We start from the raw sequence: 23,289 nt of genomic DNA, 5'->3' as shown, positions 1-23,289 counted from the left end.
TCAGTAGGTACTGGTCGTGGTGGAGGCTATGCAACATAAGGAGGAGCTGCTTTGGCTGAGAAACAGGCATAAAGGTCTGGCCGACAGGTGGAGGAGGGACCGCTGATGGAGGAGTTGGTGGAATGTCTGGAGTGGCTCGGGTCCTGGCCTATTTTGGCCCCAGGAAGACACTACAAGAGTTTGTAGAATTCACAACTGGCTTGGCTTCATCTTCTTCTAGATACATAGAATTCAGATGCCCCTAATAAGGTTAGTTTTTTGCTCAATTTCCTCCACCTTAAAAAAAGTCTTGCTATCACTAGGATGCTCAATCGCCTCAAACAAGTTGAAGGTGGCTTTCTGGTCCTCCACACTTATCTCCAAGTTGCCATTCCCCATGTCCACAACACACTTTGCAGCCAACACGAATGACTAAGCCAGAATGGATGATCTCAACATCTTCTTCAATGTCCATGATTACAAAGTCCATCGGAAAAGTGAGTTGATGGACTTTGATCAGGACTTCTTCAACTACCCTGAATGGTCTTGTGATGGAATGGTCTACTAGCTGGAGTGTCATCCTCGTAGGAGCTATCTTCAGACTTCTGATTCTTTGGCACATGGACAGAGGCATCAAGTTGATGCTTGCTCCTAAGTCAATGAGGGCCTTCCCTACAGACACATCCCTAATAGAGCATGTGATAGTCACATTTCCTGGATCTTTGAGCTTGTGTGGTAGTTTCCTCTAGATCACTACACTGCAATTAACCTCTACCACTACGCTCTCATTGTTAATATATTTCCCTTTCTTTGTGAGGAAGTACTTCAAGAATTTGGTATATAAAGGCATCTACTGTAAAGTCTCTCTAAAGGGAATGGTGATCTCTAGCTCATTGAAGATGTCAAGAAAACGAGCAAAGTATCGCTCCTTGTCATTCTTAGATGGCACCAAGGGATATGGAACATTCTTCACTTGGACTGAGGGTATCTCCATTTTGGCCTCCCAAGCTAACTGGCTCATGGTCTTAGTGGTTAAGACCTCATCACCACTCTTATTATTTTTTTCTTTTTCTCCCTCTTCTTTCTTTTTCTTTTCTCCTTCCTCATCACTTACATCCTCCTCAATTCTCTTTTCCTTCTTAGCACTTTCCCTCCTAATGAAAGTTACCTTAGGATTCTTCTCAGTATTGGCCACAAAGGTTTCAGTGGGTCTTTCAGCCATTTGCTTAGCTAATTGGCCTATTTGCATCTCTAGATTCTTGATTGCTGACTTAGTGCTCTTTTGGTGTGAGAAGGTGACTTGCATGAACTGCACCAACGTTTCTTCTAGCTTGATGGTTTTCTCATATAGGTTGGGCTCTTGGTTAGGAGGCTGATGGGATGGACCTCCTTGATTGAAGTTATTCCCTGGATGGGATCTCCAACCTTGGCCCTGAGAAAAATTCCCTCTCTGATGGAATCCTGGTGGTCCTCCTTGATAGAATCCTTGACGATTCTGACTACCCATGTAGTTGACTTTGTTAGATTCGTTGTCTTGGATCATTCATGAGCCTGACTCACGAGCACTACCACAGATGTTGCATCCCCAATGTTCATGACTGAAGATGGAGGAGGATGCACTGCATGCAACTGTTGAGGGAGATTACTCAGAGTTATTGTGAGGGTCTCTAAGGTCTTATCCAGGAGCTTGTTTTGAGCGAATAAAGCATCTTGAGAAGTAAGCTCAAGAAGAATTTTCTTTGTGGGTGTGGAAGCTCGATCACGGAGAATGACATGATCACTGGCTTCCATATTCTCTATCAACTCCATGGCTTCTTCTGGAGTCTTCAGTTTAATCTTCCAACTGGTAGAGGCATCGAGGAACTGCTTGGAATAGGGTCGCAAACCATCAATGAATATGTTGAGCTGGACTGGCTCGTTGAACTATGTGTAGGAATCTTTCAGAGTAACCCATGGAAGCGATCAAGTGCTTCACTCAAGGATTCATCAACGAGTTGGTGAAAGGATGAAATTTCCACCTTTCCCTCAGCGGTCTTGGACTCTGGAAAATACTTCTTTAGGAACTTCTCTACCACCTATTCCCATGTCCGCAGGTTGTTCCCCTTGAATGAGTGAAGCCATCTCTTTGCCTTATAGGCCTAGGAGAAAGAGAATAGGTTGAGGCGGATGACATCTTCTAAAACTCCCGCTATCTTCATCGTGTTGCAGATCTCGATGTATGTGGCAAGGTGCGCGTATAGATCTTCACTCGGCAAGCCATGGAACATATTCCCTTGGATCAGTTGGATGAGGGAATGTGGATATGTGATGCTGGTCGCTTGCACGTCTGATCTGGCTATGCTAGTGAAGTAGTGAGATGTAGCAGAGCTAGAGTAATCCTCTAGCGTCATCCTCTATGGACAGACTTCTTCCATGATGCATTCTTTAAAGAAAGGATATGGATTGGTCATAGGAGAGGGAGCGGATGATTTGGATAAGGGTCCTCTCTCTCTCTTTGATTAATTTGCCCTTCTTGTTGCTCTCTCCTTCTTCTTGGAGTGTTGTTCCTTTTGTAAGTCGCTTCGATCTCTAGATTCAAGGGAATAAGGTTTTCCCCTGTAAATGTATCTCGCATACAAGAAAAAGAAACACTCATGCAAGTTATCACCAAATCAAAATTAAGACAATTTATTTATTTTTTAAAATAAAATAAAATAAGAGTGAATGAAAAAAATTGAAAATAGTTCTTTTTTTGAAAAATTAAATAAAAAAATAAAAGATAAACATAATTTAAATAAAAATTAAAAAATAGAGAATGATTGCTCTCAAATTGGGATATGTAAACAACCCAGTATGAAGGACAAAGTCCTTGACAACGGTGTCAAAAACTTGTTAACTCGTTGGCAGGTGTACCAATTTATCACAAGTAGTAAAGTTTAAAACGGAAGTCTGTGTGTCGAATCCACATGGACTTTGTTTGTACTTGCATTGATGAATACTCAATTTGCATGCAAGAGATAAGGAATTGCAATAGAGATAATAAGAAAGAAAAAATTTGAAATTAAAAAGGAAAGAGCAATAAAATAAACAAGATTTAATGCAAACGATAATTTCTAAATTTAAATATGATGGGGTCTAGCATGCCTAACTATCCTTGTTGCAATATTAATATTTTTCTCTATTAAATGTTTTCCCAATTTCCACCCACATCTACTAAGACACTTAACCCTGATCTCTCACGATGAAGAGTCTAATTTATTTATTCTCTCTCCCAAATCCATTTGCAAAGATTGAATAGTAAATCGCATTAAGCATGTAGATGTATGCAGAGGAAAAACAAAGTCACTCTATCCCTAGCAATGAATTATTTAGATGCCTTTTTCCAGTTCTTTGGAAATTACCATTTCCCAATGTATAATCCCTAAAACTAATGCATGGATGATCAGACCATGCAATAAAGATGAAGAGCAGGAAAGAAGCAATAGAAATAGAAATTGCATTTAATAGATAATAAAAACAGTTACATTACAAGGGTGTTGGCTTGTTAGGCTCCCAACAATGGGGTTTAGCCTCTCATAGCCATGAGAGGCTTTACACTTCAGGGGCTAATGTGGATGGAAGAAGGGACTGGATGACTAATAGAAAGAGAGGAAGGAATGGCTAAAGAAGGAGGGTTTCCCCTAAGGGATAGGCTCAGGCTTTGGATAGCTCTGAGACTCAGTGTGTCTTTCCCTTCTGCTTCCTCTTGCTTATATAAGCTTCAGGTAGCTTACTTTTCACGCTGACTTTGCGCTATGCGCGCCTTTGGGCTTCGCTGTGGGCTTTCTTCACACTAAGCCTAGAGTGCACGCTAAGCCTAGACTTGCCCGCTATACGAGAGTGCACACTAATCCTGGACTTGCCCGCTATACGAGAGTGTGCGCTAAGCCGAGACTTGGTTGCTAAGCGAGAGTGCGCACTAAGCCTAGATTGTGCACTGAGCAAGCTCTCTAATTCTTCCAACTTTTCTTCAAGGCTTTTTTTCTTCCAGTTTTTTTGTATCAATTTTCTGCTAAAGCACTTGAAATCTTCTTTTTTTGACTTTTGCTAATAAAAATTTGCAAAGATGTTAATTTTTTCATTATTTCATTAAAAACAATAGTAGAGTGATGAAATTACAATCATTATTAGCCAAAATTGACTATCAAATTAACTCAGATTCGTAGTTTTCACTTGTACTCTTCTTCCATCATAATCTTGTGCATGTAGTATGAGGGATTGATTCCCTTTAGGACAAAGATATGCCACCCAATAGCTTCTTCGTGCTTCCAAAGAACCTCTATCAATCATGCTTCTTCGTCTGATGATAGGTTATTGTTGATCATGATTGGCTTAGTTCCATTATCTTCCAGAAACACATACTTCAGATGAATGGGTAGAGCTTTCAACTCCACTTTGGGCTTCTTTGTTGGGTTGTCTTTCTTCAACTCTTCAAAGGTCTGCTCCCCTGAGGAAACTTCCTTTAATCTAAATCTTCCAGACAATCTCTGAGATCTTCTTCTTCTTCATTGTTCAAGCAATCAACATCATTTATAAGGGCCTTCTCTAATGGGGAGTGAATGGCCAAATGTTGCACTGTGAGGTCGACTTCTTTCTCTATTGCCTCGACCTTGAAGCATGCTTTATGATCACTGGGATGCTTCATTACTTCGAACAGGTTGAAGGTGGCTTTTTGGTCCTTCACACTCATCTCCAAGTTGTCATTCCTCATGTCTACAACATATTTTGCAATAAACATGAATGGACGACCCAATATTAGAGGAATATCCTAATCCTCTTCTATATCCATTATCACAAAGTCCACCTGAAAAGTGAATTGGTGAACCTTGACAGGGATGTCTTCAACTACACCATATGGTATGGTGATGAAATGGTCTGCTAGCTAAAGCGTCATTCTGGTGGGAGCAATCTTCAGATTCCCAATCCTCTGACACATAGATAGTGGCATTAGATTGATGCTTGCCCCCAGATCAAGGAGAGCTTTACCCACCGACACCTCCTCAATAAAACATGGGATGGTTACACTCCTTAGGTCTTTGAACTTTTGTGGTAGATTTCTCTGGATCACAGCACTGCAATTACCTTCCACCACGATGCTCTCATTGTTGATGTATTTACCCTTCTTTATGAGCAGGTCCTTTAGATATTTTGTATACATAGGAATTTGTTGTAAGGCCTCTCTGAAGGGTATGGTGATTTCCAGCTTCTTGAATATGTCGAGGAAGCAGGTAAAGTAGCATTCCCTCTCCTTCTTTGATGACACCAAAGGATAAGGGATGTCCTTCACTAGGGCTATGAGTATCTCCCTCCTAGCCTCCCTTACCAACTGACTCTTGGTCTTAGTGGGTAAGACCTTTTCACCTGTCTCCTTGTTCTCTTATTTCTCTTTATCACCCTCTTCTTTCTTTTTATTCTCTCCTTCATCAGTGCTCACATCCTCCATTGCTCCCTTATCTCTTTTTTCTCTCTTAACATTCTCCCTCATTTGGCTTCTAGTAAAAATTACCTTGCATTCCTCCTTGGGATTCTTCTCCGTGTTGACCACAAAATTGCTCGTGGACATTTCAACCAATTGCGTAGCTAATTGGCACACTTGTACCTCTAGATTCCTAATGGCGGACTCAATGCTCTTGTAATTCGATAGAGAAACCTACATAAACTAAGTCAAGGTATCCTCTAGCTTGGTGGTCCTCTCATATAGATTAAGCCCTTAATTGGGAGGCCGAATAGATGGATTGCCTTGATCTTTATTGAAGTTATTCCCAGGATGGGATCTCCAACCTCGACCTTGATTTTGAGAGAAATTTTCCCTTTGATGGAACCCTTGACTGTGTGGATTGGTCATATAGTTGACCTCTTTAGATGCATTATCTTGAGAAATGCACATGCCTGACTCATGGGCCCCACCATAAATGTTGCATCCTCCAATTTGCATGGTTGAAGAATAGGTTGCTTGCACTGCATGCAACTGTTGAGAAGCTTGATCAACGTCTCTATGAGGGTCTCTAGTTGCTTGGCTAGGAGCTTGTTTTAGGCTAGTAGTGTGTCTTATGATGTGAGTTTGAGAAGACTCTTCTTTGCAGGTGTGTAGGCTCGATCACGAAGGATGGCATGGTCATTGGCTGTCATATTTTCAATCAACTCCATAGCTTCATCAAGTGTCTTTAGTTTGATCTTCCCACCAGATGAGGCGTTAAGTAACTGCTTCGAATGGGGTGCAAGAGATCAATGAAGATATTGAGTTGAACCGACTTGTTGAACCCGTGGGTGGGATTCTTTCAGAGTAAATCATGGAATTGGTGGAATGAAGAGATCTTCACCTTTCCCTTAGCGGTTTTGGACTCCGAAAAATATTTCTTCAAAAAATTTTCCACCACCCCTTCCCATGTCCATAAGTTGTTTCTCTTGAACGAGTGCATCTAACTGTTTGCTTCACCAACCAAGGAGAAGGAGAATAGGTTGAGGTGGATGGCATCTTTAGGAACTCCAACTACTTTCATTGTACTGCAAATCTGTATATATGTAGCAAGGTGGGCATATGGATCTTCATTGGGTAGCCCATGAAAAAGATTGCCTTGAATCAACTAGATGAGAGAATGTGGATAAGTGATGTTGGCAGCTTGAACTTTGGGTCGGGCTATGCTTGTAAAATACTAAGGTGTGGAGGTATTAGAGTAGTCCTCCAAGGTGATCCTCTGTGGTCGGTCTTCTGCCATGATGTATTCTTCAAAGTTGGGATGTGGAAAAGAAGAAGACGATATAGAGGATGATGGTTCTTGATTCCCTTGTTGTTCTCTCATTCTTCTTGCAACGTTGTTTCTTCTACACGTTGCCTCAATCTCTAGATCCAATGGAACGAGATTGTTTCCTCGCATACAAGAAAGAAAAACACTACCATGCACGTTATCACAAAAAAATAAAAATTAAACTTAAGATTGAATAAAGAAAAATTGAAAATTGAATTTTTATTTTATTTATTTATTTGAAAAATTAAGGAAAAATAAAACTTAAAAATAGAATATCAAAAATACCAAGTACAAAGAACAAAGTCCTCGACAACAGTGCCAAAAACTTGTTGACGGATTGACAAATGTACCAATTCGTCCCAAGTAGTAAAGTTAAAATGGAAGTCTAAGTGTCGAGTCCAGAAAGACTTTGTTTGTACTTAGGTAGATGAATATTTTATTAATAAAAGATGTTAAAGAAAATTGATTTGAAAAGGTTATGAGAAAAACAGTAATTTAAATTGGCAAAAACTTGAATCAAACAAGAGAAGAAATTAAACAAGAATTTAAATTGATTAATTAAAGACAGAAAAATTAGAGAACCCAATAATATTGAAGAAGTAAATTCAGAAGATGAGAATGTTGGAAACTTAGCCTATGAGAGCTACTTTTTGATGTAATGTTAATGACTTTTCTCTATTTATAATTATTATAATTTACACCTGCATCTTCTAATATACTCTAACTTTGGTCTCCTACATGAAATAGCCTAATTTATCTATTTTATCTCCTAAATCCTTTTGCAGAGTTAAAATAGTAAATTGCATTAAGAATAAAGATGTATAACAGGCTAAACAAATATCAACCTATCCCTAGTGATGACTTTATTTAGATACCCTTTTCCAGTTCTATTAGAAAATAATGTTTCCCAATGCTATCTCTAAAACTTACCATGCAAATGGGTGCTCAAGCCACAAGCAATAATATTAAGCACAAGAAAAGATAATGCAAATATAATATTCATAAATAGATAGGAAAAGAAATTGCATCAAGGGTAGTTGGCTACCAAGTTCCCAACAATGGGGGTTTAGCCTCTCATTGTCATGAAGGCTTTACAATTGCAAGAGGGGAATATCCAGTAAAGGGGGAAAAGATAAGAAAAGCAATGGAAGGAAGGAATGACTCTCGATGTTTGCTTCTCTTTCTTCTAGCCTTTGCCTTCTATAAGGAGTTGTATTGTCTTAAAATTTTTATGTGTCTTTTCCTTCTTCTCTCTTCTTCTTTTATAGGTACAAATTAACAGATTTCTGAATTAGTCTACTTTCCTTAATTAGTCCTCATTTCTTGAATTAACCTGTTATCCTTAATTAATCTTCTTTCCTTAATTAGTTCTGCTTTCGTTAATTAGTCTTGTTTTCCTTAAGTTGCCCCATTTCCTTAATTAGTTTATTTTCCTTAATTAGCCTTATTTCCTTAATTAGCTCTACTTTCCTTAATTATCCTTACTTTCTTGGGCTTTATTTTACTCACTAAGCCTCATAAATTCATCACTTTTAATATTCTTTGTATGAAAACTTAAATGATGTTAATTTAACAATTATTTGATCAAAAAGGAAGAATTGGGAGAGAAAAATTACAAATTATAATATAATTTAACCCCAAAATATACTCATAATTAGCAATTATCAGAGAACCAATATAGAAGCAAGGAGATTGAAGAAATTAATACTTTCTTGGATAATATGGAATTGGTGGATGTACCTTTAGTGGTGAGGAGTTTCACTAGGGTGAAAGTCAATGCCAATGTAATGAGTAGGATTGATTAGATGATGGTTTTGATAGGATGGCTAAATCGGTGTCCTAATGTCACCCAATATGTTCTTGAGTGGTCATTCTCATATCATTGTCCAATTATCCTTAGAGATAATAATCTTGATTGGGGGCCTACGCCATTTAAAATTTTCAATTGGTGGATCAAGGAACCCAAATTCATGGATTTTGTCAAGAAGTATTATGATTCATACAGTATACAAGGATGGGGGGCTTATGTGTTCAAGGAAAAACTCAAGCTTCTTAAAAAATGGATCAAGGTGTGGAGCATAGACAAATTTGGAGATCCAAATGAGAAATTGGAGCATTTGGTGTCAAGCATAAATAAAAAGGACTTGCAAGAGGAGATTGAAGGTCTATCTTTGGAGGTGGTGTTAAGTCAAAAGACATTTATGCCTGAAAAATGAATCAACACTCCTAATTATTTTGATTAGATGAAAATAAATACAAAAGGTAAAAGTTGTATCTAATATGTTATTAGATCATGATCTGTATTTGTGTGCTTATATTTTCAAATGATGCATTTATAAGACGATTGATAACTGCTAAATATGAGTTATTTTGATGACAAAAATATATTGAAAATATCTTTAAAAATATTTATTTAGCAGTTTTCTTTGGCTTAAATATTAAGATTTGATATTTTCCTTATTTATGGCTTGCAGAGATGAAAAGAAGAGATTAAAAGAGAAAAAGATTGAGAAAATATCCAAAATATCAGGAAGTCTCATGAAGATATGATTAAAAGCAAAACAAATCCAAAAAATATCAAAGAAATATTACCGAGGAAGATTTTTAGCATTAGACCCAAGTCCACTCTAACAACAATAAAAAGAGAGTCAAGCCAAGGAAGAGACACACAACATAGAACCACTTCTCTTAGGGGTTTCATTTACTCCATTTCTTTCTTTCATCCCTCTTATCCCTAGTTAGGGCCTGACAGGCTAAAAGTCAAGTAATGTATGATGTACTCACTATTTATCAATGCAAAGGTGTTTTCTATTCTATTATCTTTTCTACTTTTATCTTGCATTATTCATCTTTATATTCTGTTAGGGGTTAGACGCTAGGGAGATGGTAACTTCTAAATAAGATTTAAGAAGGTATGAATGCATTGGTTTTAGGGTTTAGACGCTCGGAAGAGGGTAACTTCTAATAGAACAAAAAGAAAAGAAAGAATTTCATCGTAAGGAATCAAGGGCAAGTAATCGAACATATGTGGGTAGAACAGAGTCACCTAAATTAATAAAGAAAAATCATAAACTCATACATCCTAGGCAAACAAGGCAGGCCAGGTCCCAACCTTATCATATTCTGATTTTATTTTATTTTTATCTTTCTATTTTTATCTTTTACTTTTCTTATCTTATCTTTTATCTTCTATTTTCTTTATCATATCTTAATTTAAATATTTTATCTTCTTTATCTTCTATTTTTATCTTTAAATCTTTTATCCTTTCTTTTAAATCTTTATTTTATCTCCTATATTTTCTTATCTTTATTTTAAATTATCTATCTATTGCTTTTAAATTGGGTTTGTATTAATCTAAGTACAAACAAAGTCCCTGTGGATTCGACACTCGGACTTCCGAGTACTTTACTACTTGTGACAAATTTGGTACACTTGCCAACGAGTTAACAATGATCTAGTATAACATTTAAGTAGTGCATTTAAGACCTTCATTTAATACTTTGTATCTAAGATTCTTTCATGCAGAAAACATTCTCCTAGGATCTATCAAAATCCTACGAAGAATAAATGAAGTCCATAGTTTGGAAGACATTGATCCTCATCAAAAGGTGCACTTAGTTGTTGCAGACCTCCTATGATGAAAGAAGTAACTTTCTTGCTAGAGTACAAGGCACACTAGCCTATTAGCATGGACTTTGCATGAAGAATGAACGTGCATTCAATGCAAGCATTAAATGCTCCAATAGACTCAAGACTTCAGACGAAGAGCAGAGTGAAGAATCCAACCGTTGTGAGACAATGAATACTTGAAGATGAAGGCTAAACAAGACACAGATCATCTACGCGAACATATTTTTTCATTCTTTCTTGTAAATTTTTCTATAAATTATTGTAAAGATACTAAACTCTCAAAACACTTTGTATACCTTGAGAGAAAAGACTAAAAGTACTGAGTAATATATTTGTTTGTAAAATAATCAAAAATTTAGTCAGTGTGCAAACTTCCAACAAAACTCATTGATTTTTTTAGAGCTAGTAGTGGCTTGTTAGAACAAAGAATGTTGGGTTTAAGTCAATCTTAGGGTAGAGCTTGCAAGTGTAAGAGCTAGAAGTGATAGTGAAAAATACTTGTAACTTTTTTAAGTTAGTGGAATCTTAATAGGTTGCCAAGAAGACATAGTCTCGGGTTTGAGATGAATAAGTATACTTCTTTCTGTGCTTCTCTCTATTACTTTAACTGACAAAGGGTTTGAATTTATTTTTAGATCTTGTATATTGTTTTGTTTTACAAAGAAAAATATTTTTCTTATCGTCTAATATAGTCTGATCTCTAAGTGCTTTTAGATCTATTTATATCAGATGATAAACATGTTTTTAGTCTTAGAAAAAGTTTTAAATTTCTAAAAACACAATTCAACCCCCCCTTCTTGTGTTATTTGCTTCTACAAGTGGCTTGTGAAAGAGATGAGTTGATTAAAGAATATTGAAGAGTTTCCAAGATGCATGAATCTATGATGTGCCAAAAGTCTAGAATTAAATGGATTAGAGAGGGGGATGAAAGCACCAAGTTTTTCCATTGATGGTTAATTGGAAGAGAAGACGTAATGCTATAAAAGGCTTGGAAGTTGAAAGAGTGCGGTGTGTGGAACCCATTGTTGTGAAAAAAGGCAATAAGAGACTTCTTTCAAAAAAAATTGAGGAAGATGGCTCTTTACAAGTCTTATTGGAGGGGGAGCATTCAAAAAGATTAAAAAAGAGGATAATACTATGCTTACCAAGGTGTTCCTAGAGGAGGAGATAAGAGATGCCATATGGGAATGTGATGGAGACAAAACCCCGAGACCGAATGAGTTCAACTTTAACTTCCTCAAAAAATGTTGGGAGGTTGTTAAAGTTGACATTGTTAGAGCAACTAATGAATTTCATAATAATGGGAGATTTCCTAGAGGATCGAATGCATCCTTTGTGACACTTATTCCTTAGAAGGAGAATCCTCAAGGACTTAGGAATTTTAGGCCAATCTCTCTCATTGGGTGCTTGTACAAGATTATTACAAAGATATTGGCCATATAGGATGTGAAAGTTATGAACAAGATGGTGGATGCTAGACAATCAGCTTTTTTGGGAGATAAAAATATTCTTGATGGTATTTTTGTTGCCAATGAAGTGATCTATGAAATGAGAGAAAAGAAGAAATATTGCCTTATTTTTAAAGCCAACTTTGAAAAGGCATATGATTTGGTAAGATGAGATTTCTTAGCCTATATGCTATATAGGATGGGGTTTTGTAGGAAATGGATTGCATGGATTTGGGTTTGACTAAAATCAACATCAATATATGTTCTTGTTAACGGATCCCAAATGGAGGAGACCCTCTTGCACCTTTTTTGTTCTTGGTGGTGGCTGAGGGGTTGAGTGGATTGGTTAGGGAAGCGGAAGCCAAGGAATTGTTTTATGAGGTGAATGTGGGAGCTAGCAATTTGAAGGTATTTCTTCTTCAATTTGCGGATGATACCATTTTCTTCCTTAGAAGGTGGCAATCACCTTGAAAACTATGCTTTGATGCTTTGAATTGGCATTCGACCTTAAAGTTAACTTTGCCAAAAATATCTTGTTGGGACTACATGTGGAAGATAGGAGGCTTAGTAGTTTTTCATCAATCCTTAATTGTAAAAACTATGGAACTTCCTTTCATGAACTTAGGACTACCGATGGGAGCAGATGCAAGAAAAGTGAGCACTTGGCAACTGATTATTGATAAGATGAAAATGAAGCTATCATCTTGGAAGAGACAACATCTATCATTTAGAGGGTTTGGTGAAATTCGTACTTTTCTCACTCTCACATTACTATCTATTCTTTTTCATTGTTCCTAATAAAGGCATCTCTATATTAAATAGAATTCAAAGGAATTTCTTGTGGGGGGCTAAAGGTGAGGGGGAAAAAGTATCATGAATGAGGTGGGCGGTGGTGTGTTCACCAATTAAGAAGGGATGGCTGGAATAAAGAATTTGGAAATTTTTAATAAGGCCTTTATGGGGAAATGGCTTTGGAGACTTTTGAGTGGGGAAGTATGTCTTTGGAGAGATGTGCTGATGACAAAATATAATATTAGTAATGTAAAGAGTCTTATGAGAGGAGGTTTTGGAAAAAATGGGTCTCAATGGTGGTGTGGTCTCATGAGTTGTTGTGATGAGATGTTTGGAAACGACCTTGGGTGGTTTCAAGTGAATATTGTGAAAGAGGTAGCGGTTGGGAGTGAGGTGAGTTTTTGGCACACTAGGTGGGTAAGGGAAGAAAACTTATGTTTTAAGTTAAATAGGTTTTATCTAAATTCCAAACAAAAGTAAAAAACTATTTTGGAGGTGGGGAGGTGGGTTGAAGAGGAATGGCAGTGGGAATTGTTGTGGAAAAGACCGTGGTTCCAATGGAAACTTACACTAGTCTAGCAACTATGGCATACTATCAATGATTTTTGGCCAAAGCTAGTGTCAAAGGATGGATGGAGTTGGAAGTTAAATGTGAGGAAAACAATGTGGTAAAGGAGGTGCATATGGCCTTACATAGAAAAGGGAATGAAAATGATGGAAAATTTTACAAGTGTACATGGAAAATGCCTATACCTTCTAAATTAAGGGATTCATATGGAGAGCGTCTCATAATGGAATTCAAACAATGGACAATTTGAGGAAGAGACACATCATTCCCAGTGGCATGTGTTCTTCTTGTGTTTTCTGTTAAAAAAAAAGTGGAAGAATCCATGAATCACTTGTTGTTTGAGTGAAGATTCTCCCATTATATTTGGACACAATGCTACTCATGGTATAAGGAAGGCAGGCTATTACCAACTTGCTACCAGGACCACTTTCACTTTTGGCAATATACAGGATTGGTGAGCAGGAAGAAATCGTAGCAAGCATGGTGGAAAGTATGGGTAACTATCATTTGGAAACTATGGCAACTTAGGAATAACATCAAGTTTAATGGTTTTGTCTGCAACTCAACAAATTTCTTAGACGATGTCAAATATTGTGCTTGGTCATGATGTAATGCTAATATGAATGGGTTTGATACTTCATTGTAGGCATGACAATTGGATCTGCATGGTTGTCTACAACATAAGGGAGATGAATGAAGGGTATTGCATGGGCTTTGGGTACCATTTATTATATGTTGTGGTTATATATGTGATGCTTAATAACATTTAACTTTGTAACCTTTTCAGAGAGTTGACACTTCTTGTGCCAACATCTCCCTTTATCAATATATTAAATTCCTTTGGTTGTACCAAAAAATATATCATATTTTTTGATAAATTATATTTTTAAATCTCTAATTAATTAGTCTAATGTCATTAATTTTTTTGAACAATTGAATATTTAAAAATAAGTTTATGATAAAAAAAGTGTATGTCACAATTTTGTTAAATTCCTCAATGACATGTCAAGTCAATTGACTAACAATGTCATTGATGTGTCATCATTTATCGTTGTATGGTTCTTACTTGACAATAAATGTGAAAATAAAATAAAAATCCTCAAGGGATTAAAGTTGAAATAAAAAAATTGAGGGTGCCTAAATCACTTGATTGATCATGATACATGCATTATTATACATTTTTGATATTTGCCTTCGATTTTTATGGATAATTTTTTGTTAAACAAAAATCTTTAAAATACTAAAATGAAAAATTCCTATTTTAGAGTAAAAAAAATATTTAAGCCAAAAAAAATGTTCATGCCATGAAGAGGATTTTTTTATTTTTTTCATTAATGTTATCATAGAGGCCCCAAAAAGGTATTTTCTTGGGTATTGTACATTTTAGGCTTTTAGAGGGGACAATGCTTCCATGGGTGTTGCTAGGTGCACCCAACAACATTGCTGGTGCACCCAACAATATTAAAAAATCCCCATTTTCCCCTCCAATTATTTTCTTTTAAAGGAAGCTTGTGGTCCCTCTTCACTTACGGTTTCGGCTTTGTTTTTTCGCGTTTTTTTGTTGTAGTCCCTACTAGCTTACCTTTTAAGTGCCATTTTTCCGGTGTGGTCCCGTTGCTGTGTTAAAGTGTGGTTTTTTGAAGTTGTGTTGTTGTGTAGTTGGAACGTGCTGTTTTCATTTCGACTCGACCGAGGTATGAAGTGTTTTTCGTTTAGCTTTTAGCTTTTTATGGAAGAAGCTTTTCCTGAGAAATTTGAACATACGGAAGAAGTTCTTCCATAGGATTCATATGGAAGAACTTCATCCGTAATGCAAAAGTTATACATGCGGAAGAAGTTCTTCCGTATAAAGCATACGGAAGAACTTCTTCAGTACGTATAATTTTTTCATTACGGAAGAACTTCTTTCGTATGGGCTCCACAAAAGAACTTCTTTTGTAGTTTTAAAAATTACTTCACACGGAAGAAGTTCTTCCGTATGAAGTATTTTTTTTGTTTTTCTTTTTTTAAAGATTAAATGTTAATATTTTTAATTTGGTAACATTTTTAAATTTTTTATGCCATATTTCATCAATTTGTGGATAATTGGTAAATTAGGATAGATTTATAAAGTATGTAGAAGATAAAATTAGTTGGTAGTTTTTGTATCATGTATTAATTTGACAATTTATTTAGGTAGTTATGATGTTCAAATTAGGTAGTAAAATGAATTAGTTGATTTAGTTGATAGATATTGTTAGAAGTATTTTTTGTGAGTTTATTTGTGAAGTAATAATGTTGAAAATAGGTAACAAAATGTTTGATTAGTTGGTATTTTTTTGTATGATGTATTTATTTGACAATTTATTTAGGTAGGTAGTTACGATGTTCAAATTTGGTAGTAAAATGTTGAATTAATTGATAAAAATTAGGTTGTAAAATGTTTAATGAGTGGATTGTTAAAATGTTGAATGAGTTGATAGTTATAGTTGTGGATGATGCATATTTGTTTTTTTTTGAGTTTTCGTTAAGATGGACGAAGATCAATGGACGTATGATAGTTCGATGTACGAAGAATTTGATAGGGATTTTGAAGATGAAGAACAATGTGGTGTGAATGAAGGACATGTTGATTGTTCAAACGCTTTTAATACTTCTCAGGTAATGATGTTCATTAGTTTCAGTCGTTTGGTTGAATTTATGTTTTGTATAAAAAATAATATGTGAGGGTTGCTTTGTAGGTCTTTGGTACCCGAGATGATGTTTTGCTGTGGGCTAGATCTATTGCCCATGAAAAAGAGTTTGTTGCAATTATTATTAGGTTTGACACAGATACTGGTCGTAGAGGAAGAAGTTCGTTTGTGTTAATTTGTTGTGAAAGGAGCGGTCAGTACAAGTGTAGGAATAAAGAATTTGTTAGAAGAGACACTGGTACTAGGAAATGTGGTTGTCCCTTCAGGCTGCGTGGGAAACCAGTGCGTGGAGGGGAAGGTTGGATGGTGAAGCTGATCTGTGGGATGCACAATCATGAATTGGCCAAGTCCTTAGTTGGGCATCCATACGACGGGCGATTAACGAAGGATGAGAAGAATATTATTGAAGATATGACAAAGTTGATGGTGAAACCAAGAAACATCCTCCTAACATTAAAGGAACACAATGCCAATAGTTGCACCACAATTAAGAAAATTTACAATGCAAGAAGTGCATATCGTTCTTCAATTAGAGGAGCTGATACTGAAATGCAACATCTAATGAATCTTCTCGAACGTGATCAATATATCCATTGGCACATATTGAAGGATGAAGTTGTGGTGCATGATCTATTTTAGTGTCACCGAGATGCAGTGAAATTATGCAATGCATGTCATCTGGTGTTTTTGATAGACAACACCTACAAAACAAATAGGTACAAACTCCCTCTGCTTGACATTGTCGGGGTGACACCAACGGGGATGACTTTCTCTACTGCTTTTGCGTATCTAGAGGGTGAGTGTGTGAATAATATTGTATGAGCTTTGGAACGATTTTGAGGTCTATTTTTACGAAAAGATCGCCTCCCTGGTGTTATTGTTACCAATAGAGACCTAGCACTGATGAAAGCAGTGAATATTGTGTTTTCGGAGTGTACCAACTTGTTGTGCAGGTTTCACATCGACAAGAATGTAAAGGCCAAGTGCAAATCTTTAATCAGCCAAAAAACTGCATGGATTATGTGATGGATACCTGGGGTACTCTAGCACATTATCCTTCGGAACAGCAGTTCCCTAAGTGTCTTCCGAAGTTTGAAATGGCTTGTTCACCATGACCGATGTTCGTCGACTATGTCTGTGAAACGTGGATTATCCCACACAAGGAAAAATTTGTTACAGCATGTATTTTTTAACCGTTTGTTATGTGTTTTAAATGTAGGGTTGAATTTATTCATTGGTATCTGAAAAGAATATTACAGAATAGCCTTGGCGACCTGTGTAGTGTTTGAGATGCCATGAACAACATGATGACGTTGCAGCACACTCAAATTAAAGCATCCTTCGAAACAAGCACATATTTCGTTGGACATGTATATAAAAAAACCTTATCCAAGAGGCTTCTTGGAATGGTTTCAAGGTACGCTTTAAATGAGATTGCTACTGAGTTGGACCGCGTACAGTATTTTGGCAATGATCCCTCTTCTTGTGGTTGTGCTATGAGATCCACGCACGGTCTTCCTTGTGCATGTGAGTTGTCTAGGTATGTTGTTGCCAGCATCCCTATGGAATTGGTCCATATGTTTTGGAAGAGACTTCATTTTTATGATGAAGGGTTATGTGAGGCAAAAGTCAGCATCGACGATGAGATAGAGACCATACGTCAAAGATTTAAGGACGTTGATGTTGGTGGAAAAGTTACTCTAAAGAGTAAACTTTGAGAAATTACATACCCTGAGGAAAACTCTATGTTTCCTCCTCCGTCCAAGGTCAAGACTAAAGGTGCACCGAAGAAACCGATGAAAAGAAGCGAAAGATCCACAAAGCGTGATCCATCTTATTGGGAGTACGTTGATGCATTTCCTTTTGTTCAAAGCAGCAACACTTTAGTGAAACGTAGTGCATCATCTTATGAACCTCTGAAACCAACAAGGATCATCCCGATGTTGGATCAATTTGCTCCTTTTATCCAGGGTTTCATTAAGGACGTTGTGGACGTCAAAGCGGACTGTAATTGTGGATATCATTCCATTGCCGCTTTATTAGGTATGGGCGAAGAAGCTTGGCCGATGGTCCGCAACGAATTGATCAAAGAACTTGGCAAATGGTCGCATGACTACTTCATCTTCTTCGGTGGAACACAAAGATTCGAACAATTAAGGATGTCGCTACATGTTGATGGGTTCTCCCAAGTATGTTGCATTTGCTAATTTTTTTTAAAAAAAACAAAGTTTTAAAATAATTACATGTGTATGTTTCTTTGATTCAGGTTAGTGTGGACAAGTGGATGGATATAATGGACATAGGATATGTCATTGTATCTAGGTATAACGTAATCGTTATCCCGACAACAAAGCATGACATTTTTTCCTCTGAGAAGTCAACCACCACCAAATTATTTTATTCACCGCATGATATGTGTCGGTCACATGTTTGGAAATCATTTTGTTCAGGTACATTGAATATAATTATTGTAATTTTTACAATTATGCAATGACTTGGGTCGTTCATTTGAGTTGATAATGTTTGTTCACGTACAACAGGTTTATCTAAAAGAGCATTGTCCTTTACTGCTTGTAGCGTTGTTGTGGTTAAGCAATTCTCTTCCTCAGGCAAAGCAGTGACCAACTACATATATTGCTAGAATACAGCAATACATTAGCCTAATGACAATTAGAATAGAATATGTGGACCTAAATGAAGACTGAATGTAATTTGTTGTATAATAATGAATCATTAGTTATTAATTAATTGTTGTGTTATGGAATAAATTTGTTCGTGCATCTAAAATCATCTACGCATGTATGATACATCGTTGTCATAATTGACAACACATAATGAAATCCATGCTTTTTAAAGTCTGAGCGTGACACGAAAAATGACTTACCTAACAACACATTCTGATGCACGATAAAGCTCTTGAGGCCACATTGGTTTACTTGGGAACATAAACATGAAACATGTTCACGCGTGTGAATTTTTTTTTAAAACAAAGTGAAGCAATCTGTCAGTGAAAACCATCTATATATATGACACACGGCAACTCGCAAACAGAATCACACATCTACCTGCTTTCACATTCTCTCCCAATTGTTACAACAAAGTATGGAATTCTTAGGAGAAACAAGCAGTCAGACGATTGTGAACTCAAGGTTGGGTTTCATTTTTCCAAATGGATCAATTATTTACAATGATAGTGGGGTTTACTTCCAAAGTTCCACTCCAGTGCCCATTCGAGTACCAAACAGTTGTGACCTTGCAACGCTGAAAACCAGATTACACATCACCCTTAATCTAACCCACGAACAATTTTTGGATGAAATTCACTACCGACAGCCAGTCATAAAGACATGTAACTATTTTCGCTTTCAATGTATGCAATTGAAAAATGACAACGATGTCAACACCATGTTAATGTGTAACGATCAATTTTCGTGTGTTGGTCTGATTGAATTGTTATGCACTGTTGGTAGAACACCAAATGAAATATTAAACTTACTTAAATGCACTATGACCCCTACTCATGACGCGCTCCTGTATTACAACAGGAGGTGGAACATGCCACACCAGAAGAACTTTGTAGGTTGCGTGTTCACAGAAACAAATCCAAAGAAATTTGAAATTCCTTCAGGATGTACCATCGATGAACTGAAGGATTTGATAAAGCAAGTTGCACCTAAAGGGATTCCCCCTCATGAAATTCATGAATCACAAACGGTAAGGCGATTGTTTTTTCGGCAACCAGGTCGTTTTGAGTATTCAGATAAAGTTATAAAATATGAAATTATTGAGCTAAACACCAACGATGAAGTGCTGAAGGTGTTAGTACAGTCTAACTACTGGAAAAAATTTGGGCCAATAGAAATTTTAGTTGTTTTTATTAAACATGTTATGGAAATGGAAGACGACGTGGCTACGTCGCTAAACGACTAAATCAAAGGTTTTTTTTAGTTTTTCATGTAAGTTTTATCTGTTTACAGCGTGTTTCAATTCCAGAATAAAATTGAATGTATTGTTTGAAGAATGCGAACAGGGATACATAGACATATTTGAAGGGTCCAAATCCAATTTTTTTTTATTTTGTGCTTGATTTTTGAGGGCCTATTCGATGGAACCGGTTCACGATATTTTTTTGAGTTCTTTGACGTCCAGACTTTAGAGAAAGGGCCCCTCGAATGTCGTTATCGACTCCCACATAATTTTTAAAAAATGCCGAACAGGGGTACTTAGACATAGTTTGAAGGGTCCAAATCCTTTTTTTTATTATTTTGTGCTTGATTTTTGAGGGCCTATTCGATGGAACTGGTTCACAATATTATTTTTTTTGAGTTTTTTGGCGTCCAGACTTTAGAGAAAGCACCCCTCGAATGTCGTTATTGACTCCCACATAATTTTTAAAAAATGTCGAACATGGGTACTTAGACATAGTTTGAAGGGTCCAAATCCAATCTTTTTTTTTATTTTGTGCTTTTAAGTTCTAGGCGTAATTAGATATTATTTTTAGTAATTTTTTAGGTTAGTCATAAACACTACACGAAAAATAAAATAATGAAACAAATAATTTACAAAAATTGTATTGCCAAAATAATTTAACAATTATAATAATGTTATCAAATACAAAAATAATACACATGATATCAAAACTAATCTATGTGTTGTCTACATCGTGCCCTAAGACTTCCATCAGACGCGTCACCCCTAGAGATCCGCAAGCAATCTTCCATGATTTCATGTAACTTTGTTCCTAATGTGACCATCCTAAGGTTGAGCACACGGTCCAACCTTTCTGCGATCGCTTCGCAACCTTCACAAGCAACCTGTGACAGTCATAAAAACACAGTTATTACAAAATTTTAAATAAAAAACGCATTACAAAACACTAAACCCAATTAAAATACCACTGAATGTCTAGGGAGATCAACTACGATTGGAACCTCCAGGATATGTGGCTCGACGTATGCATCCACATCTGGGGCAGGTGGATGTCTGGGCTCATCACCTTCCTGGGTCGGCGTGACGAAAGGGTAGATATCTGAAAAAACTACACTATGTAGTCCGCTGATACCTGGTCGGGGACAACACAAATCTCACCCGCGGGTGCTAGATGATCCCCAAAATGCATCCACCTGTCGTCTATGTCCTCATACGACAACGAACCAGTAACCGGCGGCGGAGGGATGGTCTGGATGTACCCGAACTGTCGTACCACCCTCTTTGGTTTGACATAGACCACAACATGACCCCATCCGAGCTGCCCCTGGTAGCATGAAATAAGCTCAAAGCCCCTAACTGCCCGGTGCTCAGTGTAAGGCAACCAAGAAACGTCCATGATCATCAGAGCATCTAAACGTGCCCTGTACGGCGCTCCCTTGATCCCCTTCATGTACGCCTTCGTCGGAAGCCACCTGGAGGCACATGGGGTCGTCTCAGCGTAGCCATCATCAGTGACGCCCTGATGAACACTGGGAAAATACTCATATATCCAACACTACACAAATGAAGTGAACATAAGATAAAAAAACATTTGCAATTCATTATCCAATTTAAACCTATTTACGCACTTTAACATTTACCTGTAATAGCGTCAAGTACCCACCCATCTGTCGTGTGGGGGTCTGTGAAGCTACATTTAGCTGGTCATACATGTGAACCAGCGTGGCAACTCTCCAGGCATAGCTCCTAGACTGACCCAAGTCTTAAAAACGCTCCAAATGCACCACATAAACATGGGTTGCACTCTTATTAGCAAAAAGAGTACAACCCACCAGGTGGAGGAGGTAAGCACGTGCCGCTACAATCCAAGGTCGGGCCTAGCATCTACTCTGATACACCTCACGGAGCTATGATAGTCGCACGTAAGCCCCATGAGCACGTACGGTCTCAGCTCGAGCCTCCTCGTCAGATACCTCTAGAATCTCCGTCGACAGCAAGACTGCCTCGTCCACGCCCAGAGGCTCAAACCTGTGTAATGCCCCTGTGATAGGAAGATGGAGGAGACACGCCATATCGTCCAGTGTGATCGTCAACTCCTCCACTAGAAGGTAGAAGGTGCTGGTCTCCCTATGTCATCTCTCCACAAATGCAAATATAAGTCCAGGATCGCCGATGACCACAGAACACCCGATCAATGGACTTAATCCGGTGCCGGCAACAAGGCCTTCAATCTTAGGCGCTGGACTCCCAAATTTATCAACTTTCCTACCGTGGGAGACCAGCTTCAACTCAAGTCGTTCCTGAGTTGAATAACACATCATAAAAGTTAATTAGACATTCATTATCACAAACAACACAACAACAAAAATTAGCAACTAGCAACACGTTCAAATTAAAATACCTCGCCACTCCATATACTATATGCCACATGGTCAGCAAACGATGGCAGCACCGATGTGTCACGTGGCCCACCAGGGAATCCCTCGCCATAATCAGGAGGTGACCCGTCAGAACCATCAGCAGGTACATCCGCAACATCTACGTCTGCAGTCGGAATGTCCTCGTCCACATGAGGAACATCCTCTATCACATTAGGAATATCCTCAGTCACCTGAGAAGGAACATCCTCAGTCACCTGAGGAACTTCCTCAACGACATCAACCTGAACTCGTTGCCTATGGGCAGAAGTAGTAGGCCTACGACGTCAAGGAACATCAACATCATGCTCATCCCGACCCATGCCTCTACCTGTACCACTACCTAAGGCACGAGCTAAACCTTTTGTTCTAACCATGATCTGAAAATCATGAAGAACAATGTACTTTTTTTGGTCAAATTAACTATTCATATAATTGGTAAATAAGGTTTGTCAGTACTCATTTGATTGAAAAATTTATAGATAATGAAGAACATGTAGTTTATTCAGAGTAGTAGTGTTAATTTGGATGTCAGGAGATGCTATTCAATGGGGTCTTTTCAGTATATTGTGTTTTTTGTGTCTAATTTTTATATAGGAACATATTATAGATAATTGTTTGTTACTTGATGTAAATTCTTGTGTTTAATCAAGCCTTCTTACTGTGGTGAGCCAGGAATTGTCACTGTCTGTTTATAAGGTCTTGAGAATATTCTCAAGGTTGGGGAAGCTGAGAGAGCCTGGGTAATACTGGAGATGTCAACTTGTATGCTCAGATGATAGACAAAGCAGAAGGTCTTGTTTCATTTTTATTTTTTTTACATTCAGAGTCATTAATAAAAATTTCCACCCAATTTTTTTATATAAAGTTTGCAATGTTCTCTAAACCAAAATTGGTTTCTATAATTGTAGGAGCCTAGTTGGATGGAGCAGGGTTGATGCTAGGGTGACTGTAAAAGTTGAGTCTGGGTGGGGTGGCGTGGGGGAGTTGGGGGTTTAGTTGGGTGAGTTCGGTCTTTGCACCTCATGGTGTTTGTCTTGATTTGGTGAGGATTCATCAAGATTTAGTGCTTGGAATTCAATCAAGGA

General features: G+C 37.4%; 1 protein-coding gene across 1 annotated transcript; it reads right to left on the bottom strand.

Moving 5' to 3' along the window:
• Positions 1-316: 316 nt before the first annotated feature.
• LOC102668426 (uncharacterized) lies at positions 317-1,486 on the bottom strand. Its single transcript, XM_006601551.1, has 3 exons — positions 1,094-1,486; positions 834-991; positions 317-665 (listed from the first exon to the last, which is right to left on the bottom strand). The coding sequence occupies exons 1-3, from the start codon at positions 1,484-1,486 to the stop codon at positions 317-319; spliced, it is 900 nt and encodes a 299-aa protein (XP_006601614.1).
• Positions 1,487-23,289: the final 21,803 nt, after the last annotated feature.

Source organism: Glycine max, chromosome 17, assembly GCF_000004515.6.
Source record: "Glycine max cultivar Williams 82 chromosome 17, Glycine_max_v4.0, whole genome shotgun sequence".
NCBI classification, from domain to species: Eukaryota; Viridiplantae; Streptophyta; class Magnoliopsida; order Fabales; family Fabaceae; genus Glycine; species Glycine max.
The sequence above is the reverse complement of the archived record's forward strand: the minus strand, read 5'-3'. Positions and strand labels throughout refer to the sequence as shown.